The 27,931-nt window shown below is 43.5% G+C and overlaps 2 protein-coding genes across 4 annotated transcripts in view; one reads left to right on the plus strand and one right to left on the minus strand.

Moving 5' to 3' along the window:
• The first annotated feature begins 73 nt into the window (after positions 1-73).
• Positions 74-21,075, plus strand: LBR (lamin B receptor). 3 transcript variants are annotated; one of them, XM_080918993.1, is made up of 14 exons: positions 74-181; positions 3,792-3,967; positions 5,558-5,776; positions 7,594-7,677; positions 7,908-8,100; positions 10,038-10,234; positions 12,706-12,760; positions 14,889-15,080; positions 15,692-15,795; positions 16,676-16,801; positions 17,564-17,732; positions 18,861-18,941; positions 19,040-19,162; positions 19,391-21,075. In XM_080918993.1, the coding sequence occupies exons 2-14, from the start codon at positions 3,803-3,805 to the stop codon at positions 19,549-19,551; spliced, it is 1,869 nt and encodes a 622-aa protein (XP_080775119.1). In that variant the 5' UTR covers positions 74-181; positions 3,792-3,802; the 3' UTR covers positions 19,552-21,075. The 3 variants fall into 3 exon arrangements, with proteins under 3 accessions (XP_080775119.1, XP_080775120.1, XP_080775121.1); XM_080918994.1 differs by lacking the exon at positions 74-181 and adding an exon at positions 557-725; XM_080918995.1 differs by lacking the exon at positions 74-181 and adding an exon at positions 752-783.
• Positions 21,076-21,685: 610 nt separating this feature from the next.
• DNAH14 (dynein axonemal heavy chain 14) overlaps positions 21,686-27,931 on the minus strand; it is a gene marked incomplete at both ends in the record, with an annotated part of 218,518 nt that continues 212,272 nt past the window's right edge. Inside the window, 3 exons of the mRNA XM_080925129.1 lie at positions 21,686-21,889; positions 22,214-22,363; positions 25,732-25,895. Coding sequence (XP_080781255.1) covers positions 21,686-21,889; positions 22,214-22,363; positions 25,732-25,895 — 518 coding nt within the window. The remainder of the gene's footprint in view (positions 21,890-22,213; positions 22,364-25,731; positions 25,896-27,931) is intronic.

The raw sequence follows: 27,931 nt of genomic DNA on the forward strand, positions 1-27,931 counted from the left end.
GCCAGCGCCGGCGATGATTCAAAAGGTCGAGGGACCAATGGGGAGCTCAGGGGAGCCTCACTATGGGCGGGACCTTGGGGGTGCGAGAGGAGAGTGCAGCGGGCTGTGTCGCGCGCGGGATCGCCGCGGGCTGCTGGTGACTGTCCCGGGGTGGCTGGAGTTCCCGCCGGAGCGCGACCAGGTGAGCGTCGGCGCGGGTCTCCGCTGCGTGTGGAGGGTGGATTCCCCGGGGCGGCTGGCGAGGCTGGGGCCGCGCGGGCCGGAAGCCGAGCGCGGGATTCGGATGGCGGACACCCTCCCTCCCCGTCTCGGACGCGCGCGTTGGGAGTCCCGGGTCTGCCCTGTCTGTGCTCGCTGTGGCGGCCCGGCCCTCGGAGAGCCGGCGGCCTTCGGGGGAGGAGCTAACGGCCTCTGGCTCCTGCGGGAGCGCCGTCCCGCCTGTCCGGGCCTCGTGAGTGCTTCTGCGCGGTGACAGCCGGCCTTCGAGGGCCCTGCGCACTCGGGTGTAGAAGGCCTGCTCCGGGCGCTTCGGCGACGGACCGCGGGCTGGCCTGGCATTGCGCCCGGCGTGTGTAGCGCACTTGGTGTGCGAGGGCCGGGGCTCAGGTGCACAAGCAGGAGTAGATCTGGGACTACGAAGTAGCAGCGGCTCGAAGGGAAAAGTTGGAGCTACAGAGAAGCGCGGGATGGAGGTCCTAATACAGACGGAGAGGGTGATGAGTCCGGTTTGTTTAATTTCGGAGCATTGACTGTGGAGTTGGGGTTCGAGTAAGGACTGTAATGGTTAGTGTGCCTTTGGGTATTAAGGGAAAAGGCCACTCTGCTTGTAGAGCGTCGTCGCTCTGCAGGGATACAGACCCTGCGACCCCGTTCCTGTTTGCATTTTGCCTAGTAGGCCCTAGCCAGCTCAGGTGTTAGAGGGCAGCTGCTAGATATCATTTGAGCTTTTTCTTTTCTGCCACATTAAGTGAATTCGGGAAAGTGGGGAAACAGGTCCTAGTATCGCTTGTGAGCAAAGTAGTAGAAAGAAGTCTTGCCACATTGATACATAGGGGTGATATATTGTGCCGTAATATGTGAGGAGTCCAGTGCCAAATGACACTCGGGTTAGCACGAATCCGGCGTAACAGAAAAAAACCCCCTGAGGATCTTTGAATTTCTGTTGTGTGCAGTTGAGGGTATAGTGTTTAGTAAGCAACTTTTCTTCGCAAACACCTGTTTAGGGAAGTCTGTATGCGTCTCTTGGCTTGTTACTTGGGTGCATACGAATACAGACCTGTGTCTGGAGCCCCCTAAGTCCTATCCAGTATAATTATCTCCTGCTGTGCAATATTTTGGGACGCTGTTACATACTGACTGTGTGGGTCTTGTGCAAAGGGGCATGCACGTCTTGATGCCAGCCCATCCTTTATTGCCTCCTAGGACAACAAGGTTGTTCTCTACCTGCAATATAAAATATCACCATCAAGTGTCAGTTCTTGTTTGTTGTTGTTGTTTTGAGAGGAGACTTCTGCACAGCCCTTATTGTCCTGGAACACAGTGAAGACTGCAGACCTTCAGCTCTAATAGATCTCTGTCTTCCTCTGCCTTTCGAATAGTGGGATTAAAGCCACCACTAATAGCCAAATCTCAGTTATTATTTTCCTCCCCCTTCCCCTAGGGATCAAATTTCATGTCTTACACATTATAGACACATTTTTGAAAAACTGAGGCCCAAATATCTATTGGGTGCCTTGATTTATGTATTCTAAAGTATTTAATAGGTAACAGAAGGTTTTGTTTTGTTTCATGACTTTGACTTGTGTTTCTGGTTGGACCCATATAGTTAACATGGTGCCATTGAGATTCAATGGAGAGATAACAATGAATTTAGCCCAGACCATCTTAATCCTTCAGATTTTATCCGATCTCCAAAGCTAAACAGGATCGGGATTGAATGCTTCATATGGTCTAGAATAAATCTGTCCCAGGACCTTTTAAAGATGCAGGTGGTCCCCAAGCCCCCAAAGTACTCATATTTCAAGTTGTCTGTGGTCTTTCTCAAACTTTGGAAGACCAGGGTAGGAGAACCTAATTGATTTGGTGTGGTCTGGGGCGGAAGAGGGGCGGGGAATCAGAGAAGGAAGCCTAGCACATTTCCTTCCTCTTTATCCAGGGCATCTTGGAACTAAGTGTTGAAATGGACGGGGCTTTCTGTTACCTTCCTTTTTTGTGCCCCTCCTCCTTGTACAGATGTGGGCCATTGCCCTCCTGCTGCCCAAGGGCCTCCTGTATGCCTCTGCCAGTCTAACTACATTCCTAAAGCTTCCAAACATACTCATTACCCAAGAGATGCTATCTCACCAGTTAGGGAGACTGAGGCAGGCTCTGTAATGGACCTCTCATCACCAGATAAACACTTTCCCTTTCATCTGTTGTCTGTCCAAACAGATGAAGCTTGTGAAGTTGTTTTTCCTCAGGCGATTAACAATGAAGAAATGTATTTAGAAAGACTTTCTTGGGAGGGGTAGGTAATGCAACTTTCTTTAATTCCAGTCTGCTAGTCTAGTGTTCCTGTTGGGTTGCATAACCAGCTCTTGGCAGGAGTGTGTCTTTATGTGCAGGGGTGATATATAGAAACTTGCTTAGCAGGTAGCATCTTTAGCTGAAGGAGTCTTTCTGTCCTCTGCTTGCTTATCATTGGAATCAGGGCACTGGCTTTATCCTGAGAATCTGTAGTCAGAGGAGGGAGAAATACCACCTAAGAGCTCCTAGCACAGCCATCGTTTGATATTACCTCATGGAAATGGTAATTCCTGAAAATTGTGGTTTCTTGAAGTGTTGAAGGTTTCATGGACCTTGTTTTCAAACAGTAGCAAAGAATCTTACAGTTGGAGTAGGTGTCAGCTGTGGGTGTGAGAGGTGCACAGGTTAGCTTAGGTGGGTGGCTGGCAGAGTTAATTGGTATGTACTTGGAATTTGACTCAGAATACAAACTATATGAAGTAAACCTCAAATATTTTATCCATCATAGATTTGAAGTTCTCCCTGTTGGTAGGTTATAGTAATGCTATGTACATTTTAAACTTTTATAGTTTGTCTCATAGTTTTATTATTTTCCAGTATGGTAGCTTGTTAAAAATATAATTTAATGAATTTTAAAGCTTTTGGAAAAGTGACATGTAGATCTACAAATAAAAATAAGTGTTCTTTTTGAGATGTGACCTGAGTATTGGCTACTGGGTGGGTAACATTCTAGGCCGTGCGATTTGGTGCCTGTTCTGTTGTCAATCCTCAGTGATTTCTGTGCTCCTGTGGCGGGTCATCTCCAGAGTGACTCCAGATGAAGTAAAATGAAGCTCACATAGTGTTTGTGCTGCTCTGCTCCCTGTTCCCTTGCCTGTGTGAACTCTGACAAAGCATTAACTTTAAAATCAAGTTTTGTTATTTATAAAATAAGGACTTGTACACTCCTTCCTTGACTTCCTGGCCCTAAAACTAAAACCAACTAGAAAGTTGTTTTAGTGAACAGCAGTGAACAACCTAGTCCGGAAAAGTAAGTAATAATTATTGACTGAGGGCTGGAGAGATGGCTCAGCCGTTAAGAGCACTGACTGCTCTTCCAGAGGTCCTGAGTTCAAATCCCAGCAACCACATGGCGGCTCACAACCGTCTGTAATGAGATCTGATGCCCTCTTCTGGTGTGTCTGAAGACAGTGACAGTGTACTTAGATATAGTAAATAAATAAATCTTTTAAAAAATTTAAATAATTATTGACTGAATTATTATTTTTTTCTTTAAAATTGCTCAGACTAATTAAAAATGCCAAGTAAGAAGTTTGCAGAGGGTGAAGTGGTCAGAGGTCGGTGGCCTGGGAGCTCCCTTTATTATGAAGTAGAGATTCTGAGCCATGACAACAAATCCCAGCTCTACACTGTAAAATACAAAGATGGCACGGAACTGGAGCTGAAGGAGAGTGATATTATGGTAAGTGTGCCTGCCTAATCTTGCAGCGGGTGGGAGGAGCTAGAGGTGCATGCTAGACTCCTGCTCGGGGCTCTGGGAATATGTGAATGAGGTGTGGGCACAGATCCCAAAAGCTCATGCCATTGGGTCTGATCATCCTGTGAGGTGTTTGCTGTAGGTGCTGTTGGACAGGAAAGGGCCCTGGTTTTTAGGGATTTTTTTTTTTTCTTTAAGTGTTTTTTTTTTTTTTTTTTTTTTTTTTCTGATCTGAGTGCTAGGACAGATGGAAAGCCATGGGTAGCAGTATACCAAGGGCTGTGGGTGATGCTTGCACAGTCAAGTTCCAGCAGGTAACAGACTATGGGGTTAATAGGCTTGAGTTTCCTCTTCCTCCTCTTTTTCTCTCTTCTTCCCTCCACTCCCTTCTCCTCCCCTGTCCTTTTCTTTTTCAAGACAGGGTTCCTCTGGATAGCCCTGGCTGTCCTGGAACTCTCTGTAGACCAGGCTGGCCTCAAACTCAGAGATTGGCCTGCCTCTGCCTCCTGAGTGCTGGGATTAAAGGTGTGTGCTAACACATGGCAGGGCTTGGGTTTCTTCTTCAACACTGGTGATGTAATCAGAGAGAGTGACACTTACTGGGGTGAGGCCAGTTCACAGCTTCCCCTTCCCAGCCTGTCTGTTGATGGCATGGGTTTTAAAATATTGACCTATGGGACACAAATACTTACATACAATCATAAAAGTTAGTTTCTCTGAAAAAAAGGATAAATAAAGCTGCAGAGTTTTGTTAGAGTCTCGAGGCATAAAATTGCTTAGTTGGAATGCTCTAACACCGGCTACTTAGAACTTGGCAGCTTTGGACCTTGTGGTCCATCATTGACCAGTAGTTTGGACCCATGTATGGTCTGTGGATGAACACTATGTGTTCTAGTAAATGTTTTAGACTTCATGGCTCACAGGGCTTCTATAGTTTAGGGGGCAGCTCCAGCCATATGGAATATGACTTCTCTTTTAGTGGTCACTTAAGACATGTAGATGCCATCCTTAGCTGAGGGCCCACATACACAAAACAGCGCCTGGACAGAGGCCCAGGGGTTTGCCTGCCTCAGGTCTCTACCCCTGGAAACAAGGAAGGAGTGCTTTGCAGTGGATTAGGGCAGAGTGGCAGCTGACCAAGGAATTTAACTTGTCCATTTTTAAGAACTTGACTTTGTTTCAAAGTGACTTGTAGGGCTACTTTTTGAATAATTGATCGCATGCTAATTATTTTGTCTCGCCATGTCAGTTTTAGACAGTATCAGTTCCAAGCCTTTCTGGTGGCTGGGAGTATAAGATACGTATGTGATGTCACTGATTCCAGGGAAATACCTTACAAACTCGAAGAGCTGGAGGAGCACTGTCTTTCCTAGGAGCTGGGCTGTTGAGCATCACAATGTGTGCTTAGTTCTGGGATCCATGAATAGAATGGCAGAGCTTGGGCTGTTGTGCCATCGCACTGGTCCTGTGTGATCAGTTCTCAGTCAGTTTAGAATGCAGCTCTGAATGACAGCTCTGCCCTGCCCCTGGACATTAATGTTCTAATAGCATCTCTGTGGCCTTTTCTCTTTCTAGCCTTTAAAATCCTTTAAGTCAAGAAAAAGTGGCTCAGCTTCCAGCTCTCCTTCAAGACGCCGAGGCAGCCGCTCAAGATCACGCTCTCGGTCACGCTCCCGATCTCCGGGCAGGGCACCTAAAGGTTCCAGGAGATCCGTCTCTGCTTCCCAGCCTGACATTAAGGAAAAGGAAATGAAGAGGGAAATTTTGCAAGTGAAATTGACTCCACTTGTGTTGGTACTTATTTCTTCTGCCCACTGCTAGCTTCCCTTTGTACAAATGCATAGTCAGATTTTGTTAGCAGGTATTTGAAATAGAAAGTATAGTTTCTCTGAATATCCAGGAAAAGTAGTTTAGTTTTAATTTTTTTATTTTTAGTGTGTGTACGTGTACATGTGCTTGGCATGTGTGTGGTCACACCTGTGGAGGTCAGAGGACAGCTTTATGGAGTCTGCTCTCTCTTCCACTCGTGTGTTAGAGGAATTAAGCTCATCATTGGGCTTGAAGGCAAGCATTTCTGCCTGAAGCTACCTTAGCTTCAAATAATGTTCTTAGGAGTCCTGATAGTGTGTGGTCTTTAAAAGATGTTTACATAGCTTGTAGGCCATGAAATGAGGAGACAACCACTCTGTTGGGCATTCTTGCTCTTCAGTTGGCTTCCTTATACTTGATCACTTTCACTAAGTAAACATGGAGTTTTCAGTGGAATGACTTTTATGGTTCATGTAGACATGGTCCGTATGTGGAACCTGAGCATCTAGACAATAAGTATTTCATTTTATGTAGTATTATAGTTTTTTACTTTTTCTTTCTTTCATTTTTTTCTAAGACAGGGTAGCCTAGGCTGACCAAGAACTTGATAAAATCCTCCTGCCTCTGTTTGCTCAGCTCTGAGATCATAGGGTAAGCTACCAGGGTTGATGGATAAATATTTTAAATCATGGGGGGAGGAGCAGATGCTGCATAGTGCTTTCTGTTATAACTGATTTTCACACTGTGCTCTGTTGTTGTTTGAAGAACTTCAGGTTGTCTTTGCCTCCCATCAGCAGAGCCTGTGTGTGTGCAAGTTCATGTTTAAGCTGCCTCAGCTTTGGACATCATGTGTGGTTGCTCCTTTCTACACCTGGTTGTGATCTCAGTAATTGGCCTCACAGTGTTGAGTGCTTTCTCATGGTAAACCTGTCCACTGCATGGAAAGCATTGGCATGTTGTCAGCATGGTTTAGAGGTTTAGATTAGCTGCCTGGCTGGTTTATCTGTGGTTAGTAGAGATTATTTAAAACCTGAGATGCTGCACATAGCTTTTTAGATGTGTCTCCACCTGCTGACAGATGGCTCATTCATCGACATGTGGGTAAACTCAGGTGTGTAGCAGGTGCTGTATTGATCGGTTGACCTAGAACCCAGTATTGCTAATGCTGTCATTTGTCGGCTGGTCTTCAGAAGGATACGCTTGGACTTTGTTTTCTTCTTGACTTGTAGTGCTTTAGTCTGTTAACAGGAGGAAGGTGACAGTTGCAGTCATTGCTTTAACAAGCTCTTGCAAGCTAAATTGCTTCTCTTTTTTTTTTTTCCAGTAAGAAACTATGAGGCTGAAATGCAGACATGCAGCATGAAATGCAAACAAACACCCAGTCTTCCCACTGTTGGATGGTTAGGGTCACTGAAAGTCTGTCTCATTCTTGTTTTTATTTCTAGCTAATGAGTGAATTTGCCAGGTTTTATTCACCTGCCATTCATAGAAACGTTCCAGTACAGCAGTGAGCTTATCGAAACTTTTCAGTATGAAGTCTTTGAAAGATGGGAAGTTAATGTAGAAGTCTGTTCCAAAACATAGTGTAGCATAGCTGTAATCCCAGTGCGCAGGCAGGGGTGAGGCTGGAGGATTGCCACAAGTTTGAGGCACTGTCAGAGCTGACTTTTGAGGACCAGGAGGTCTAGTTGATTTTCTCTCTTGGTTTTTAGCTTATGTCTGCTTCATCCCCAGTAGTAACTTGTTATCACTGATGCTTCAGTTGGCTCAGGGCTGATTCTGCTGCTTCCAATTTCATTTAGAAGCCGTTTGGAAACAGCTTTAGTGTATACAACGGGGAGCCGGAGCACAGGGAGAAGAATGCCACACCTTATAAAAACGTGCAGGTAGGAGACGCCTTCATCTGCCGCACCCTTTCTTTGTTCCTTTTTCTTCAGACTCACACTGGGATTTGCTGTATTTTATTTGTTCATGTTCTGTCCTTAAGACTGTATGTGATTTAATAGATTTATTCTTACACATTCACATTCACAGCTCTATAGGATGTTGGGTTAGTAGTGTTTGCACTAAATATAGACTATAGATATTTAATACTTTTTTTTTTTTTTTTAACTAGGAAAGAGTCATTTTGTCAACAGAAGACAGGTATATAACTACACAGTGTAGCCTTCGTCCCAGAAGAGAAGAGGTCAAAGCCAGAAAAATAGAGTCCGAGGAACAAAACCTTGTCACCAAAGGACCTGCATCTTTGGGAACCTTTCAAGTGACCACTCCACAGAGGAAGGACTTGGAGTTTGGAGGAGTACCTGGTGGGTGTTAGAACTCTATTAGGGAGGAGAAAGAGTGGGCAGAGTTGCTCTTACGTCTACAGAAAAGGTCTTTGTGCAGCAGGAAGAGATTTGAGGAGGTGGAGGAAGGACTAGGAAAGTAACAGTGGTATGAAGGCCTGAGCTGGGTGCTATGGTGGGGTGTGTGTGTGTGTGTGTGTGTGTGTGTGTGTGTACACACAATATGACTAGGGGTGGTACATAGGACACGGAGGGGGTGGGTGGGATGCTGGACAAGCCACAAAGGATGCTAACTTTGAGTTCTAATGAAGGGTGTTTGCCCTGGGGAAGGCCAGGAAGGGTAGTGGTGCTCCTGTAGGGACAGGAGCTCGCTCTGCGCTATGCTAGTGACGAGTAGAGATGGCAGGGCCTGGCTGGCACTCACTGCAGGAGCAGGTTGCAGCATTAGCGTCTTGCTGCCTTTCCTGCCTGCCAGGCAGGGCAAATGAGCTGCCCAAAGAGTGCACGTGTGGAGCCTCTCAGGGCGATTATGTTAGGCTCCTGTCTGCAAGTGTAACAGAATCATGAATGATGACAGGGAATGGTTCTTGTCCAGTGGATGGGTCCCAAGTTGGGCCAGTCTTTGGTTGGCCATTCCTTTAGTCTCTGCTCCACTTTTGTCCCTGTGCTTCTTGTAGGCAGGATAAATTTTGGGTTGGAAGGTTAAGTGGGTGGGTGACTCTGTTGCCTGTCTGTGGATCCTGTTCCCCTAACTGGGCTGCCTTGTCTGGCCTCAGTGGGAGAGGATGCTCCTAGTCCTGCAGTGAGTTGCTGTTCCAGGGTAGGTTGGTACCCAGGGAGGGCCTCCCCCTTTTCAGAGGAGATGGGAAGGGGATGATGGGAGAGGGGCTATGAGAGCTGGGCTTCAATTGGGGTGTAAAGTGAATAAATAAATGGGAAAAAAACCAAACCATAACAAAGAGTGCCATGTGCGAAGCCTGCAGTGACTGAGCATGTGAGCTGGTGACAGCCCACAGTCTGGTTTGGGTACCTGCTCTGCTTGCTGTCATCACCCAGAGTCTGCAGGAGTGTGACAGTGTGTTACATGTTGGGATTTTATGGATAGAAAGTCTACTGCAAAGTCTTGGGTGGGGGGGTCATTTCCAGGCTTGAGTGTAAGTGGCTCATGCCGACAAGGCAGAGCAGGAAGGCTGAGGAGATCTAGGGTTCAAGGCCAAGACTACCTGAGGCTGTGGAACTGGGTGAGCCTGGCAGTTGTTTGGTGGCCAGGTCTCACACTTGCTCTTTTTGTGGCTGGAGTTGAAAGTTTCAGAGCTTGGTCTCTGAGGTGGATTCTTACTTTTGTCAGTCACCCAAGAGTGTGTGCTCACTGGAAGTGATAGGTAGAGATAGAGTTTAAAAGTTACTAAATTTTATTACTTCAGTGGGGGAAGGAGAGAGAGCAAACAAGCAAGCTAACGCTCTAGGGCTCACATACATGCTGGGTTTGAACTCAAGTGTCAGGTGCCCTTACCTTCTGAGACATTTTCCCAGCCAAGACAGGGAGAGTTTTGCTTTGTTTTTTTAGATTTATTTATTTCATTTTATATGTATGAATGTTTACCTGTTATGTGTACCACATGTGTGCCTGTTGTTCAGGGAGGTCAGAAGAGGATTTCGGTGTCTCTGGAGCTGGAGTTGCATACAGATGGTTGTGAGCCACCATGTGGGTGCTGGGAACTGAATGCAGGTCCTCTGTGAGATCAAGTGCTTTTAACCACCAAGCTGACACTTCTGCCCCCTCCTCCCCCAAGATGAGGAGCTTTGAATGGTACATTGCAAATTGGTTTCAGATAGCTAGTCAGATCTAGTTTTGCCCTAAAAGTAAAATAAATATAGATCAATAAAAAGCCACATGGTTTGTAAAAACTAAACAAATCTGACTGAGGTTTGAGTCTGCCTGGCCTGGTTGCTTGCAGGTGCGTGCCTCATGATGCTTGGCCTGCCCTCCTGTGTCTTCCTGCTGCTGCTGCAGGGCATGCAGAAGGACCCGGGGATGCTCCAGTTCCCTCCACCTCTGCCAGCTCTGCATGAGCTGTGGGAACCCAGAGTGTGTGGCATTTACCTCCTCTGGTTTCTTGTTCAAGCTCTCTTCTACCTTCTACCAGTTGGGAAGGTAAGGTTTTGGGTTTGTTGTTTGTTTGTATGGTTATTATTACTATCATTTTTTTTTTGGAGATATGATCTTTGCTATGTAGCCTTGGCTGATTTGGAACTCACTCTGTAGACCAGGTTGGTCTTGAGCTCCCAGAGATCTGCCTGCCTCTGCCTCTGCAGTGCTTGGATTAAAAGCATGTACCATCCTGTTAAAGGTAAGGCTTTGCTGGAGGGGCAAAACAAAAACAACTTGTGTGATTTGTCATTGCTTAAGTTACAGCAGTTTCAGAGTGAGCCTTCAGTCATACATCCTGTACCCTCTAACCTTTCACTTATTAAGCATAACTTTCAAAATATGATTTGGATTTATCTCATTTCCTTTATTACTTTTCTTTCTTTTTAAATATGTATGTATGTATGTATATGAGTACACTGTCGCTGTCTTTAGACACACCAGAAGAGAACATTGGATCCATTACAGATGGTTGTGAGCCACCATGTGGTTGCTGGGAATTGAACTCAGGACCTCTGGAGGAACTATCAGTGAGTGCTCTAACCACTGAGCCTTCTCTCCAGCCCCCAGTATTTTTTTTTTTTTTAAGTCCCCACCTATTTCCAGTTCTAACAGGAAAGAAGTTACTTGCTATCAGCCTAACTCTTGGTAGAGGCAGCTAAAGAACCTCCCCTCAGTGCAGCATCTTAAGTCATTGTCTTCTGAGCTTAGTGGATTTAGCAAAAACAAACAGAACCCCCCCCCCCCCCAAAACACAGAGTAAAATAGTTTACAAATTTGATCCTTAGGAATTGTTGTCAGGAACATGGTGTCCTTTTCAGATGCACATCATTGGCCTTTTCAGTCTGTGATCTTTTCAGACTTTATTGCTAAGTGTGGTCTTCCAGTTGCTGTACTTTTCCTTAGAGTTGTGTTAGAAGAACATGAGCTGCCCTAAGCAGTACATAATTTATTTCAGATCTTATTCTCAGGAGACTGCATCTTTGCCAGCTAGAAATTCTGTTAGGAGAGTGGGGCTGCAGACTTGGTGCTGTGGACTCTTGCTGTAAATGGCTGTCCATTTTTGTCTGGAGGCTAATCTAAGCTAGGTAGCAAGCATCATGCATGCACACAAACTAAAGTGACAGAGACAGACAGATATGGAGTGTCAGTAGAGAAATCCTGTATCTATATGTCAGCCTGAGGCCCAAGAAGACACCTGCAATTGAGAAGGATTGCTTAGGGTTTCACCAGCCCTGTGATCTCAGGTTTTCTGTTTCTGTCCTGGGTTTCCCTTCCACAGTAGAGGGACAGGTGCAGAAAGCTGATGGCATCTTAGCATCGGACAGCTTAAAGTGGACAGCTACATGTGAGTAGCTACTCAAGGACCTATGTGGCTACTCATTACTCAGACAGTATTCACCCTTTGGCATCACTGTGCATTGGGTGTGCCAGGTGGTTCCCACTTGGAACATGCTCATCATAGTACAGGAGTGTGTGTAAATAGTGTAGCAGGTCAGTGCACACATGGTGTTGACAGCACACAGCTTGGTTGGAAAGAACCTCTGTTCTTGTGTTAAACTTGTTTATGTGCATACATGTGTTATTGGCCAGATTCCCCATATGAGAAACATTTTCTTTCTTGAGTTTGTGTGACCTCACTTCATACATTGTAAGCCCATCCATTTTCCTATGGCCGGTCTCCCTCCCTCCCTCCCTCCCTCCCTCCCTCCCTCCCTCCCTCCCTTCCATCCTTCCTTCCTTCCTAACTTCCTTCCTTCTCATCCTCTCTCCTCTGCCCATCCTTCCCTCCCTCTCTTCATGTAAATAAAGACTAAATATAAGGAGATGAGGAAGGATGCAAGACAGGTGATATAGGTACATTATACAGTCAGGATATTAAGTTAATTGTTTTTCTGGTTCTAATCTTGTCCTGGGTTTTCTAGATATGTGGTGTGTGTGTGTGTGTGTGTGTGTGTGTGTGTGTAAGTAAAATTTATAAAGAGAACCTCACAAATGAGAGAAAGTGGGATTAGACTGTTCTGTCATTGATGGGCAGTGGAGAGTTTGGAGCACACTAATCTTGTGTGTTGAATGGTTTGGGAGGATGGGTTATTGCAATTGTTTTGGTGCATTGAAGAAAAATCAACTATATATGTTTAAGGTAAATCCCTACAGTGGGGTTGTATCATTAACTACTAGAATACTACTGTATTTCCTACTTACTTTCTTTGGTATAGTGAATATACACATACATATGTATGTATGTATGCATACATATATATGTATATTGTGTAAGAAAGATGAGCTGGGTGGTGCCACACACCTTTAATCACAGCATTCTGGAAGCAGAGGCAAGTGACTTTGAGGTCAGCCTGGTCTACAAAGTGAGTTCCAGGACAGCCAAGGCTATTGCACAGAAAGCCTGTCTCAAAAAACTACAAAAAATAATAACGTACTTTAATTTTTAGGTAAAAATGATTTTTTTTTCTTTTAAGGTTGTAGAAGGAACACCTCTTGTTGATGGAAGAAGACTCAAGTACAGACTGAACGGTGATTTTCTTAAATACTCAGTAACATTTATAGTTTTGTTGGTGCTCATGCACTGGGGTATTGAACCGTAGATTATCTTTTAGTAGTTTGAAGAACTTGTAGATAAATTAGCTTATTCCAGCTTGTGAAAAATGTGTGTAAAACAGAATAGTACTCTTAGTATCTAGTTCTGTTTCCCTTTTACTTTGAGATGGGGGCCTCACTATGTCACCCAGGCTAGCCTGGAGTTCACTTTGTAGTAGTACAGGCTAGCCCTTCTGCTTCAGCCTCCTGAGTTTTGGCATTGCAAGTGTGTGCCACTAGCCTGGCTAGTTTTGTTTCCTTTTCCTTTTAAAGATTTATTTTTATTTTATGTGTATGGGTGCTTGCCTGCCTGCGTGTGTGCATATCACATGTGTGCCTGGTGCCCATGGGAGTCACAAGAAGGTATTGGGTCCTTTGGAACTGGAGTTACTGATAGGATTCTGGGAACCCAGCCTGTGTTCCTAGGTTGAGAAGAACAGATGTCCCCAACCCTTTTTTTTTTTTTTGTGATTAAATATTTATAAAACTATTGTGTGTGTGTGTGTGTGTGTGTGTGCGCGCGCGCGCGCGCGCAGTGGGAGTTGTCAGAGGTTAGAAGTGTTGGACTCCTGGAACTGGAGTTATAGATGGTTGTCAGCCACTATGTGGTGCTGAGAAATGAACCTGGGTCATCTGAAAGAGCAGTGTGTGCTCTTAAATGCTGAGTCATCCCTCCAGTGCCTAGCATATATTTTTACTAGAGCGATCTCTCCAGCATGCTTCGTTTTAATAGCACTTGCCATCTGTCTTAGTCAGGGTCTCTATTCCTGCACAAAACATCATGACCAAGAAGCAAATTGGGGAGGAAAGGGTTTATTTAATTAGCTTACACCTCTACATTGCTGTTCATCACCAAAGGAAGTCAGGACTGGAGCTCTAGCAGGTAAGGAAGCAGGAGCTGATGCAGAGGCCTTGGAGGGATGTTACTTACTGGCTTGCTTCCCATGGCTTGCTCACTAGTTGAGAAAATGCCTTACAGCTCGATCTCATGGGGGCATTCCTCAAGGGAGGCTCCTTTCTCTGGGATAACTCCAGCTTGTGTCACGTTGACACATAAACAGCCAGTACACCACAATTCAACATATGTCTTGAGGTTTTAACCATACCAGGCTTCTTGTGGCTCTAGATAGGCTCCTCTGTTGTACACTTCCCTGTCACTCCCACATAGGAGCCAGCCGCTCCTGTCCTTGTGTGCCTGGTACCAGCTGACTGACTCTGGGAGCTGTGTCTTGAATGTGTGTCTACTCTTGTCAATCCTTTGCCTGGAAGCTGCAATTTTCCCTGTGCTTTTTACACCTGGAAGCTGTGGTCAGTATTGTTTCTTAATGAAGGGAAGTTTCGAGGGTGCAAAACTTCACTGTAACTGCAAAAGCAAGAAAAAAGCTTTGGCTCCTTTTTCCTTCCCTCCTGTTTGTCTATGCTCTGATATTACTTGATTTCTTTTTATGGGATTTTATCATTAAGGAAATTGTGGAGACATTCTGAGTGATTAACCTGAATAGACTATAGAGTGAAAGACAATTGTATTGGCCACTTCATAAGTTTTATAAGGGTTAAATTATTCTTTGGAGTAAACTTGGTATGTTGAAAACATGGCTTTAGAAAGCAAATTTGTGATGATCCTCTTACATTATCAGAGCTTAGACGTCTCTCATTAATGCCCATGACTTTTCTGTGTTTGACTGTTAGTTAAAATATAATTTGATGACTTTATTTGGAACTTTTGAGATTCTTTTCAATTTAACAGTAAATTTCAGCTTTGCTTTAATTACCAGTAGATAGTGATGGTTTATAGTGCAACAGAATGTTAGCATTCTTAAAAACAGTGTAGGAGCTGTGGTACTTACAATGAAGATTATACCTTAAGGGCATTGCTTATTTGTGTATTTATGAAAATAATCTGGATAATAAGATTAAGATGCAAATAAACAGAAAAAACATTGCGTTGGCTGGTAGCTCTTGGGTGTTTGGGGGTGTTCTTTTAGAGCAACCTACTTGCTCAGTAAACCTACGAATGTAGCCCCAGGATGAATGATGTCAATTAACTATTTCTCTCTTTTTAAAGGCCTGTTTGCCTTCATCCTAACATCGGCAGCTGTGGGAGCAGCTGTGTTCTGGGGCATAGAACTGTGCTACCTGTACACTCACTTTCTGCAGTTTGCCCTGGCAGCCACCGTGTTTTCAGTGGTCCTGAGTGCTTACCTCTATGCCCGCTCTTTGAAAGCCCCCAAGGATGAGCTGTCACCTGCCAGTTGTGGTGAGAAGTTACATGTGTTACATGGGTGTGTCCAGAGCCCTGGCAGCAGCGGCTATGCTTGATTAGATGGTTTTTGGTCTAGTTATGGGAAATAGTCATAGAAAACAAGTGAAGAAAAACATTTAAACTTTTTTTCTCATGCTTTTTCTATTTAGTTTTCATTAACTTTGTTAGTATATTACTACAAACCTTTAGCAGCTCTAACTCTGTCCATCTACTTTTGTCAAGTAGTATAAATTCCTTAAAAACAAACAAACAACAAAAACCCAACAGGCTGTGAGTTATTTGGTTCTGACCTATGATCTTTAGTCTGAGATCTTGTCAGGCAGAAGCAGGAGGATTTCTGTGAGTTTTAGGCCCACCTGATCTAAGTAAAGTTTCAGGCCAGCCAGGACTACAAAATGAGACCTCGTCGCAAAAACAAAACAAAAGATAAGTTTAAAAATAAACCTGCAGTTTCCTTAGAGGTGATCTGGTCCCCTGAGCTCTCAAGAGAAGTGGCAGCCCTGGCTTCCTAGTCCTGTCCTTTGCTTGTGCCTCTGCAGTCTCCTCAGGGAGCAGACTGGACTAAAGTCAGCACACTGCTGAGGTAAGCACTTCCTCCTTCCCAGGAAATGCCATCTACGACTTCTTTATTGGCCGCGAGTTAAACCCTCGACTTGGTGCGTTTGATCTCAAGTTCTTCTGTGAATTGCGCCCTGGATTGATTGGATGGGTATGCCTTTTCTTTCTTCAAAATAATTTCAGTGGTATGACTTCCTCTTGTATTAGGAGGAAATGTAGGCAATTTTAAAATATAGTTTTTCCTAATTGTGTCTTAACAAAATATTTTCTTACTGTACCTTTTTACTGGTTTAAGATAACTTGTTTAAGATTACTAAACATTCCAGATTTTTTTTTATTCAGTCTTTATTACATATATCTAGGAAGTGATAGTGTAGAAGGAATAATGTAAAAATGAGTTTCTTTTCCCTTATCAGTAAAGACTTATTTGACCCAGTTTCAGGCTTGGAGGTGAATTACAGAAAAAACAAGAATCCCATTTCTTTAGCAGGATTCCTGTACTAATCGCTCGCTCAAGCACAGTCCTGTCAAGGACAGCTACTAAGGAGATCTGTAACCCTTATTGGGGTTCATTGGTGGTTAACTGTTCCATTTTTTCTTGGTCTCCTCTCAGCTATACTGGTTCCTTAGGCTCTTGTGACCATGTCACTGTTTTGAAGAACACTTTTTAAAAAAAAATATTTATTTTATAAGTGCACTGTAGCTGTCTTCAGACACACCAGAAGAGGGCCTCGGATCCCATTACAGATGGTTGTGAGCCACCATGTGGCTGTTGGGGGTTGAACTCAGGACCTCTGGAAGAATAGTGAGTGCCCTTAACCACTGGGCCATCTCTCCAGCCCCGAAGAACACTATTTGTGAGACCGTCATTCCACTGTGTTCTCTGAGACTCCATGTGTTGTAAAGAGTAGCAGAGAAGTGACTCTCGTCAGGGTTGAGGTGTCTTCTCTGGTGGCCATGGGTGATGGGGGTCTCAGCTCTGTTTGTCTTTGCGAGTGTCTCTGAGGCTGTCTTCTTGCTTCTCTTTCCAGGTGATTATTAACTTGGTGATGCTTTTGGCTGAAGTGAAAGTACAGGAACGTAGTGCCCCGTCCTTGGCGATGATCTTGGTGAACAGCTTCCAGCTCTTGTATGTGGTGGATGCCCTCTGGAATGAGGTCCGTGCTGGTTTGAACATTGACCTTCCCACCTCACTCTCCTTAGCTGGGATTATAGGGTGCATTTCTGTACCTGCACAAGACGGTTAATTTTAGAAAGAGCTGAGTTCTTAGATGTCATGAAGTCAAGCAGTTTTGAAAGTTGAGTGATTTGGTTTTCCTCTGGAGCTCTTGGGTTGCTTATGCACAGACTTAGGGCAGTATAGCTTGTGTTGATAATGATGAGGTGGTCCAAGGGGCCTACACATGAACACTTGTGGGTGTGTCAGCAACACCATTCAGAAATTTAACATCATCCTGCCGTCTAGGGTTTAAGCTCTGACTCTTTTCTCTTGCCTAATGTGATTTGGGTAAGATACCCTCAGAGAGACTACTTTTTCTTTAACCCAGAACTAGTTTTTAATAGAACTCTGAGAGCTGGCTGTTCTTTCCACAGACACATTTTGAACCCATTACTTCTTGTTAGGCACTGTGGCATGTACAAGTGCAACATGAGAGGCTCACAGTGCAGGGGAGACTGTAGGATGCTGGCATCTGAGAAGGGGAGGTCAGGGAGGTTCTGGGCAAAGGCCTGAGAGGGTTTTAGAGGTCTGTTACAACAGGACTTTTGTGGGAGGAGACAGGATGGGTGGGATACAGTGACTTAGGCCAGAGCAACTGAAACTGCCTTTTAATATTTTGGTGTGCCTTCACTTAGTATACTTGGCCATACATTAGTCCTTTAAACAGAAGATGGTTTTTATTTCTTATCTGTCATTCTAGGAAGCATTGCTGACCACCATGGATATCATTCACGATGGCTTTGGCTTCATGCTAGCCTTTGGGGATTTAGTGTGGGTTCCGTTTACCTACAGTCTTCAGGCCTTTTACCTGGTCAACCATCCCTATGACTTGTCCTGGACATTGGCTTCTGTCATCATTGCTCTGAAACGTGAGTGCCAGTCTCAGCATTTGTTCAGTCCCAGGCACTGCATCTGCTCTTTTCTGGTTGGTGTCTGTCCCATGCCATCTTAATGATCACAGGCTTGAAATAATTGATGAAGTGCTGAAAAAATTCTCAAGTTTGCAAGGGAAGATATGCATGCTGAGTCTCCATTAGTTCTCGAAACAGAACACCTTACTCTTACTTTTAAGCAATCTAACTTATATAAAATGAATTGCTTTAGGAATAATTTCTATCTAATGCTTGCATTTTTAAAATGAGATCTTAAAAATGAAACTGGTGTCTATACACCTTTTAGTCTCACTGTAGCAACAGTGCCAGATACTGTTGCTTGAGCTGCCCAGGCCATGTCTTGAAGGCCTGCATGACAGGTGGGGCAGTCCTCTGGGGTCAGCTGGAATGCTCTGGAGGATGTGAGCTTTAACTGGAGGCCCAGGGGTGTATACACCATGGAGACTGGCTGAATGAGCAAGCAGCACGTGTAATGGTGGGTAGAGGCAGAGGCAGAGGCAGAAGTCCACTCTGGTTGCTGTGAGTTCTACCAGACCCTGTGGTTTTCAGTTCAGATGGCTTCCCTTTGTCATTTAAGTAATCATTCAAAACCCCCTGGATAGGAAAATGACCATTGGACTAGAATAGAGCTAGTTTTAGGACATTGATGAGTATCTATAATGAGAGGAAATCTAAGCACCTTGTGACAGTGAAGATTCAGTTTTCCTGTTGGTTTGATTATTTATGTCAGTACCACCTGAGTTACCCAGAATAGTCTGTGTCTATCTGAAAGACACGCTGAAGTGAAGATTTGGTATTTCTTGTTACTCAAACTGTCATCTTAGTTCTATATTAGGGCCTATTGAAATCTGAATAAATCTCCCAAGTGTGTGTTTGTGTTTGGGGGGGGGTGTTATTTGCAAATGCTGTTTTCTGACTCAGCTGGTATTTTACTGAAGAAATACCGTGCTGTGGCTACAGGTTTTATACCATCAGATAAGGTAGCTTGTAGTCAGTGTCACTTGTTGCTGTCTCAGACACTGTTCTTTGTGGGTGTGGCTGGCAGTTTTAGTTTTGCCTTGATTACATCTAAATTACTAACAGAAAAATATTTTAAAATTTCAGTGTGTGGATATGTAGTATTCCGTTGTGCAAACTCTCAGAAAAATGCTTTCCGGAAGAATCCCACTGATCCAAAGCTTGCACGTAAGGGCTGACTTTAGCTTGATTTATATTTACTACATGTAGATTTTTATGCCTCTCTTTATTGGAAGTCATTAAAATAGGTTTTGTTTTTTATGTAGATTTAAAGACCATTCATACTTCCACGGGGAAGAGTCTGCTGGTTTCTGGATGGTGGGGCTTTGTTCGACACCCCAATTACTTGGGTGATCTCATCATGGCTCTGGCATGGTCCCTCCCATGTGGTAAGCATCTCAGTGCTAATGTGACTTTCTCTGGACAGAGAGAGGTCATCGGTTGGGGTTCTAGGCAGAGGTGTCTACAGGTGTTGTCTACCTTCTGAGGGGATTGGGACTGTTTTGAGGTAGTTTTTCTAGGAAATGTAATGGAACATTTGTTTGTATTTGGTATACCTGGGCTCTTAGTGCATGTGAGAGACATTAGAATCATTCAGCCACTGTTGTTCCCTGCAGGCTTTAACCACATCCTGCCTTACTTCTATATCATCTACTTCACTGCATTGCTCCTTCATCGAGAGGCCCGTGATGAACATCAGTGCAGGAGGAAGTATGGCCTCGCCTGGGAGAAGTACTGTCAGCGTGTGCCTTACCGCATATTCCCCTACATTTACTGACCTGTGCCTCGCAGCTCACACCTCCCCCAGAAACAAGAAAAAGTCCAAATGAACTAACCTGATGCACTGACAGGATCTCTAGGTTTGTTTGAGTCAGGACCGTAGAGCCAAATAGTACATCTTTTAATGTAGTTGAATTTATTCTTATTAAAGTATGGCAGTTAATGTAAGGGGAAATACAAAGATAGTATAATTTGCTTATTAATAGGAACATTTTAATCCCTAAAAATCTGAAGTTTTCTTTTTGTAGGTTTTTTTTTCAAAAATTTTTTTTTGCATTTAATTTTTTTTTTTAGTTTAACTCTTAAAGTACATCTATGTTTCATTGTGCTTAAAACAAAGCCTCTTTAAGTCAGTTTATTAGTCTATAAACCAAGCAAAAACCTGCCCAATATTAATGGTATATCTGAAGGATAAGGGCAGATGTTGTAGGACTGGTTTAAGGGAGACCTTTCATAGAAGTGACTCCACTTCAGCTTTTAAAAGTGCATTTGGAAATGTAAACACATAGACTACTTTTATGTAATATATGGTGACTTTTGGTTTTTTCTGTACAGGTTTTTTCTGTACAGGTTTTGAATGTGAGATAATTGTCAGAAACTAAGTAGTTTTTTAACAAAATATTTTCAGTGTTTTAAATTAAGTTTTGTAAAGTAATGTGAATTTAAAAGTGTAAAGCAGTTACAATTCATTTAAAGTTAACACATAGGAAACTTATTTTTCTTTATCCAAAGTTTGTGAATTTGGCTTTGCTACCTCAATTTGCAGGTGTGTGTTTGCCTTTATAAACTGTTGCAAATAGAAAAAAAATATATTTTTGGAGTAACAGCACTATTTAAAAATTTAAACATTTTTACACACATTGGTGTTGGAAAAATTGCCATTTTAGGCCACTATTTTTATATATATTTTTGACTTACAATTCAACAGTGTTTTTGCTACTATTTAGCTAATACAGTTTATACTATTTTGTATCCTTCGTTTTTAGAACTCTCTAGAAAGGAGTTCTACCTGATACAACTTTGTTTTCTCTCTCAGTTTAATGGATGTGCATAATCCAGTCATAGCCATTCAAGTCTAGTGAGGTTGAGTAGTTGGACAAGGCACAAGTGTCATATTCACTAGACTTTATTCAAAGCTACATTGTCCTCAGAACATACGGATGCAGTTCATATAGCATGCACATTTGGGTTTCTACTACACGTGTCACATACGAGCCAGATGCAAAGTGTGGAGTTCATCCTGTCCTGTAGCTTAGAGTGTAAAGTAGCTGTGCTCGTGTGACCACACATGTCACACGGTGCGTTCTGTAATTCTTCACTGTTTACTCATGCAGGGAGTTTTCTATTGAGCTTTCTTTTCTCTCAACATGGTATGTCTAATAAGCTTAGACGGAAACTCTGGGTAAGACTAAGGACATTGGGTTCTTTTCCTGGTAGTGATAGGCGGGCAGTGCCACAGTATCTGGATATCAGGTGCAAGCTGTTTTTAATTTGATGTTTGACAATTTTGTAATAAAATTTTGGTTGGAAATAAAAGAGTTGTTAGCGTCTCACTCCCCTTTTTGGGATTACCGGCAACAAGACGGCCAGCCTATACTTTGCTGTACCACCTACACCCCCTCCTTTTCCCCTTTTTGAGTCTTTCTGAACTGTGGGAGCCCAGGGACTCAACCAGCAGATTTATACCAAAGCAGAGATTCTAGAGCCTGTCCCAGTCAGTCGTGGGTCACTCCTGTAGTTGCTGCAGTCCGGGAGGATCTCCATGTATTTGAGGGCGTCCTGAGCTACAGAGAGTCTCCTCTTAAAAAAAAAAAATCCCAACAATGGAATCTGAGGGTTTAGGGGTAGAATTCCCAGCTCCTAAAAACTGGCTGTGTTTACTGTTAAGAACACCAAGTGCTTAAAAACCTGTTGTAGGTTCTGTAACACTTTGAAGCAAATGTATATTAATAGTTGAAGCATCTGTGTTCCTTTGAAAGACCGCATAGACACTGCTTACCTGTTGAAGTCTCCCATGCATCCGCCAGGTTTGGCTAGGCACATGTTGTTACAAGTTCCCCACATGTGAATGCCCCAGTGCATGTAAGTACAGGTAGAGCCCAAACTTAAACGGTTTGATAGAGATATTTATTTCATTCTTTCTTTTCACATAGCAGTGCGACCTGCATGGTGATCCAGTGACTAGGAGGTTTCTTCGTTGGCAAATGCACTGATGTTAAGAGAGATGTTGGTAAACCAGTAGTGTTTCTTGACCTCTCAGATGTGTGGTAAACTGGACATTCAAAAGTTTGAAGTTCTGAGTCTGTCTGGTCAGAATTCTGGGGTATTTCAGTAATCTAGAAATAGTCAATTCACAGTTAAAATCAATAGATCACATTTTCTGTGAGTAGGTTTGAGTATTTGTTTTTGCATTAAACATATTTAATGAGAGTAGTTGCATGTTGAAATTGTTTAGAGAAATTAAAATAGAGCTACCGTGATAACTTGGTGTACTGTTCGTGAGCGGCAACAGTGGACATCAGTGTTAGCCTATTTTTAGGTCTTTAACAGTATTGTATATTGTACTGTTTAGTCTAACGTACAGTATTCATTTCCCCCATGAGATCACAGGTAATGAGAATTCACAAGTTTGATTTTTCCTTAACAAGTCTGCCGATTACCTTTGTTGGCAAGAAGAGGATGTCAGGAAATTCACAGCATAACTCAGTGGGCAGCGAGTCTACCAGCACTTCCTGGTCATGGTCCCATCGTGCCCCCTCAATGTATAAACCAAAAACATATACTCCTTTGGGAGAGTGGTTCTGGTATTGCTGATGAGAGAGAGGAAGGGTCAGGGTACTTCTCTCAGAAGTCTCGAGCCTCAGCTGAGATTGCCTCTCCCACCCCTACCATCCAGCATGGGACATCCCTCCCAGCTTATGCTGCCCTCAATGCTTAGGAAAAACCAGACTCTCGATTCCTACGCCTTCCTAGAGGGAAAAAGCCATCAACGAGTTAACAAGAGGCTCAAGCCTGCCTGCTTCTTCCAGGGGGGGTCCATCACTTGGGAAAGATTTGGAAATTGAAAGCAGGCATCATTGATACAGGAAAAATAAGTCTTTAACTTGGAATAAGAATTTGGATTTCTGGCTGGGCGTGGTGACACACACCCTTAGTCCCAGCGCTCAGGAGGCAGAGGCAGAAGGATCTCTGAGTTTGAGGCCAGCCTGTTCTACAAAGTGTTTCCAGGACAGCCAGGGCTGTTATTCAGAGAAACCCTGTTTCAAAAAACGACACCCATAGAGTTTGGATTTGTTAAACTCTTAGGTGGATGATACTGGCAGCTCCAGTATCATGTGTCCTGGGTAGCAGATGTGACATACAGGTGCTGATCTGGGGCAGGACAGATGAGGCCTGCACTGCTCAGGAGCCTGTGCTCTCTGGCGAATCTGGGGCGTCCTTGAGGCAGAATGGGCGCTGATGTCTAGGGTCATAGCATTGGCATTGGCATGGGTTTACTGTAGACAAGCCACGATGTAAGTCAGGGACATTCTTTAGCCCGTGTATTCTGGAATGTGAGCATGTTGAAGTGCAAGCCTAACGCCTAATAACAATTTGTATTTTCACTTAATTTATATAAATTTTCCTGGGAATTATTTTGTATAATGCCTTTTCTTTTTCCCCTACCATTTAGGTAGATGACAAGCTTCACCCAATACACTGGTTCTAGTGTTGCTTTTTCCTATAAATCATGTTCATTTCTTATAGTTTGCACATTTAATAATATGATTTCCACTTATAATTCCATGATTTGCCATGGTATTGTTTTGAGACAGTGTCTCATGTAGCCCAGGCTTGCCTCGGACTTTTAAGTAATTGAGGATACACTTGAATTGCTGATCTTGCCTTTGCTCTCTGAGTTCTGGGATAGTGTGAGCCGCCACACCCAATGTGGCTGAGAGATGTAGGGCTCTGCTCTGAGGAACACAGTTTGTAAGTAATTCTTCAAAGAGCAATTTAAAAGTGAATGGAAGCTACCTTAATTTACCCTGTACTGAAGTTGCTTTTTAGCGTAAAGCAGAAGTGAGAACCTGCTTACATACACTGTACGCTTATGTCTTTCCTTCCATTCTCAAAGTCTAGATGCAGTGTTTTCTCTGCTGCTCTTCAGACTTTTTATTCCTAGTCTTATCTCTAACCCTCACCTTGTTCAGTCTTCACTCCCCAGCCAAGACTGCAGGACTCCTGTTTTCAAACCTCACAGGGACCCAGGTTGAGCTCACTTCTAAGTACACCATCATAATTGTTTCTGTAGTTGACTTCCTTTCCACCCCAAACATAAATCCAAGTGAAGACAGCCCATCATGGAGATTGATTGAATTCAACCAAAAATAGGAAAAAGGAGCATTGTGACCAGAGGGCATGTGCTTCAGCAGATGGGCACAGCACAAAAGCTCAACCACGAGAACACTCCGTCCCATCTCCCACAGAGTGACTGGTCCTCTACCCAACACTCCCCAAGCCTCTCAATACTGGAAAACACGAGACACAGAAATGCCAGTCCCCAAAGAAACAAAAGGAATTTTATAAAAATGCAAGAAATCTAACCCGAACCCTGATTCTAACCCTAATCCTGATTCTTACCCCATTTCTTACAAAATCACCTCAAGATACAGCCAGGAGAGTCACCCAACTGGATCACCGAGGAAATTAAATCCTTAGAATCAAATGAAATGGAGTGCATAACTTGCCAGAACCTTTAGGGTACAGTGTAGGCCTCAGTCCTGAGAGGAGGGTTTATAGCTTTGTGTGCTTACATTAAAAACGAAACAGATTGTAAGTAAATAATGTATACCTCCAAGCCCTAGAAAAATCAAAGAGCAGCCAAACCCAAGCTTACAAGCCAATTACTGCAACAGGTAATACAAAGCAGAGGGGGGGACGGGCGGTGAGTGAGGAAAAGAACAGCATTTGACATTAACCAGACAAACATGTTAGTTAACAAGACTGACAAAACATTAGCCAAGGTAACCAAGAGAAACGCAAGGTGCAAATTAGTGAAATCAATGACAGAGTTGCTACGGCAGACTAATGGAAGCCAGATCATTAGGAATGTTTTGAAAACGTAAGATTCCAACAAACTGGAAAGTCTATAAAGTGCATATTGACTTACAGAAATTAAAGTCAGAATATATCAGTCTTAAATCAAAAACAACAAAGACTACAAGCCAGTCTCCCTGACAAACACAGGCACAGAAAGCTTCAAGTATTTGCAAGCTGATTTCATGATCACATTAAGATCGTACATCTCAGACAAGCAGGTTTCGTCCCAGGGATGTAAGGTTGGTTTGACATACTAATCAATAAAAATGTGATTTGTAAAGACAAATCACATGATCATCTCAAAGGAAGTCAGAAAGAAGTATTTGAGTATCCAAAAATACCTTTAAGATAAAAGTCCTGAGCAAATTAAGAGAGATTTCCTCATTGTAGTACAGCCTGTCTTACATAATGAGTTCTAGGCTAGCCTGAATCTACGCAGTGAGTTCCAGGACAGCCAGAGTTACAGTGGGACCCTGTCTTAAAGAACAACAAAAGAACCAAGTAAACAGTAACAAAAAATTAGCTCTTATGTACATCAAAACTGAACTTGCTGATAGAGATATTAGGAAAAAATACTCTTTACAGTAATCTAAAAAAAAAAAGTCTGGGAATAAGCCTAACCATGAATGTAAAAGTCTCCTGAAAAGTTTTAAGATACTGAAAAAAGAAATTGAAAACATCAGATGGTGGAAAGACCTCCTACACTCCCAGATTGATAGGTTGTCAAAGTGGCTGTGCCAGTAAAAGCAGTCTACAGATTCAATACAACATCTACCAAAATTCCAGTGATAGTCTTCACGGAACTAGAAGAAAAACACTACAATTTGTATGAAAACACAGATATGGGATCACAAATAACTAAAGTAATTCTAAGCAGAAATAATATAGCTGGAAGTATAAGATTACCTGCCCTCAAACTGCTACCTAGCTTTAATGGTATGGGCTGCATTGTAGGCACAAAAAGCAGCTGGAGACAAGACTCAGTGAGAAGTTTACAGAACTGTGGACTTAATATTCCATTTGTAGGACTAAGTAGCCATACATTTATCCATAATATGGAGGTTAGACCCTTTCTGGTCTCTTTAGCACCCAGTACCTGGAAAGCTCTCCTGACTATGTTGAGCCTCTTCTGGAGAAGCTTGGAAATATCATCGTCGTTGCTGACACTGATATTATAAATTACTCTGTGGGTGAAAGTGAGGGCATCTATGGAGATTCCTTGGGCCCTTCCATAGTCTTGAAGCACAGCAGTAAGAAAGGCTTTGAAGAAAAACAAAGTCAAAGTTCTGGTAAGCCTCAGGTTTCCTGAGGGGGAAGGTACTATGACAGCCCCATGGGGATGAAGGGAAGAGTCAGGGAGAAAGGGTAATGGGGTTTCTGTGTCAATTTACTCCTAGATAAAACATTCCATTTTAGAGGGTAGCTTGGCAAGAAGCAGAATGTTCTAAGGGAGGTGAAACATTCCATCCTGCAGTGAACCTCCTTAAAACTCAGGAAGTAAGCAATTCAGAAGCTTCAGGAAGTATCTGAAACTGAGTAGTTTCACCAGGCCCTTCTTCCCTCCCCAAGTGTCAATAAACAGTAAGGGTTGTTGAGAGATACTCTTAGGCATGCTGGGCATCCTGGGCAACACTCCAGCTTGTTAAGCTGCTTACAGGTTGTGCAGTGAGCTCTAGGACCGTAGCTTTTATAAGCCACCACTCATGCTAGGGTGGCTGTGGTATGCAACTGTCTGAATCATTTCTGCTTCTGTAACTAACCCTAATTTATATTGGTTCACTGAGTTTGGACTGTGGTGGTGTCCTTATCTTGGTTGGTCCCCTATCTGCTGTGAATAGATGCTTGTTGACACCCAGGAATAGTGTCACACACCATGAGGGAGACTGGAGGGCAGCAGTGGAGCCAGCCACCTGCACTTTCAGACTTGTGCACATGGGCTATTCTTTGGGTCCAGCTTCCCACTCCCTTTGTGCAGGGAGAGGGGTCATTGTGCTGGTACCTAAGCCTTTTCTGATCTTATTTTGGCTTATTTTATCATTGTTTCTTACAGTAATCTTGGTCGCAGAGATAGGTCATAGGTGAGTAAGCTTGCGACCCAGGCAATGCCATATGGATAAGTCAGGAAAGTTCCTTTTTTCTGGGCTTGCTAACCGGACTGTATTTTACCCTGGGTTGCATGGAGGGAGGGTACAAAGTCAAACCTACGTAAGGATGATTCCTTTATCAGGTTGCTGGACTCTGTGGTCCCTCAGAGGTGGCCTTGAATCGTGCTGAGCTCTGCCTGTCCTCTGTTACATCATCTCAAACAGGAGGCCAGCTGGTTCTGCCTCCCAACTTCTGTCTGCTTCCTTCTCTCCTGTCCCATGACCCCTGACTATAGCCACAGCCAGCTTTCGACTGGAGACAAAGTAGATTTCTCTATGGCCAAGGCCAAGACCAAACCTGACTTTCTCCAGCCTACCAACGCCTCCCTTCTCTGTCATGGTGTCTGTGACCAGCCTTCCTCCCTGCCCCCCTCCTTTCTCTCTCCATTACAACAACTCCCTGCTGTCTCTCCTACAACCTTCTTTCTAGCTTCAGGCCACACTTGCTGTCTGTGGATCTTGTGTCTGTCCTTGATTAAACACTTGACTTTTAAGTCAGGCTAAATTAAAAATATAGTCACTTGAGTGAGTTGCTTCAAAGCCCTCCAAGTAACTAGGTAGTTGCAAGACTTTGGGCAAGTTTCTTTTTCCCTGGAGAGATGGCTCAGTGGTTAAGAGCATTGACTGCTCTTGAAGCCAGTGGTCCTGAGTTCAAATCCCAGCAACCACATAGAGGCTCACAACCATCTGTAATGAGATCTGATGTCCTCTTCTGGTGTGTCTGAAGACAGCTAGAATGTACTTATAAATAAATAAATAAATAAACCTTTAGAAATATTTTTCTATTAGCTTTCTCATTTTATATGTGAGTGTTTTTCTTTTCTCATGTTGTGTACTACATGTGTGCTTGGTGCTTCTGGAGGTCAGAAGATTGGATGTCCTAGCCCTGGAGTTATGGATGGTTGTGAAATATCATGTCAGTGCTGGTAACCAAACTTGGGTCCTCTCCAGGAGGACTGCTGAGCCATCTCTTCTGAGCTTCGGGCAAGTTTTTTTCTTGCTGGACATACAGATTACAGCAACCTTCCAAGAGTGTGGAGGGAACTGTCTGAACAACAGGGCTGGTAGCCTGTGGTGCTGTGTGGACACTGTTTATTCTCTTCTGTCCTGCCCCGGCAATGCTTAGTAGCAAGTGTCAATCAAGTCTTTTCT

Source organism: Micromys minutus (assembly GCF_963924665.1).
Source record: "Micromys minutus genome assembly, chromosome: 1".
Lineage (NCBI taxonomy): Eukaryota > Metazoa > Chordata > Mammalia > Rodentia > Muridae > Micromys > Micromys minutus.

Excerpts from the sequence above, each read along its gene's own strand:
- LBR (XM_080918993.1), top strand. The coding sequence starts at position 3,803 with ATGCCAAGTAAGAAGTTTGCAGAGGGTGAAGTGGTCAGAGGTCGGTGG. Across the intron at positions 5,777-7,593 it reads AATTGACTCCACTTGTGTTG|AAGCCGTTTGGAAACAGCTT; the intron begins GTACTTATTTCT and ends AATTTCATTTAG. Across the intron at positions 15,081-15,691 it reads GCTGTCACCTGCCAGTTGTG|GAAATGCCATCTACGACTTC; the intron begins GTGAGAAGTTAC and ends CCTCCTTCCCAG.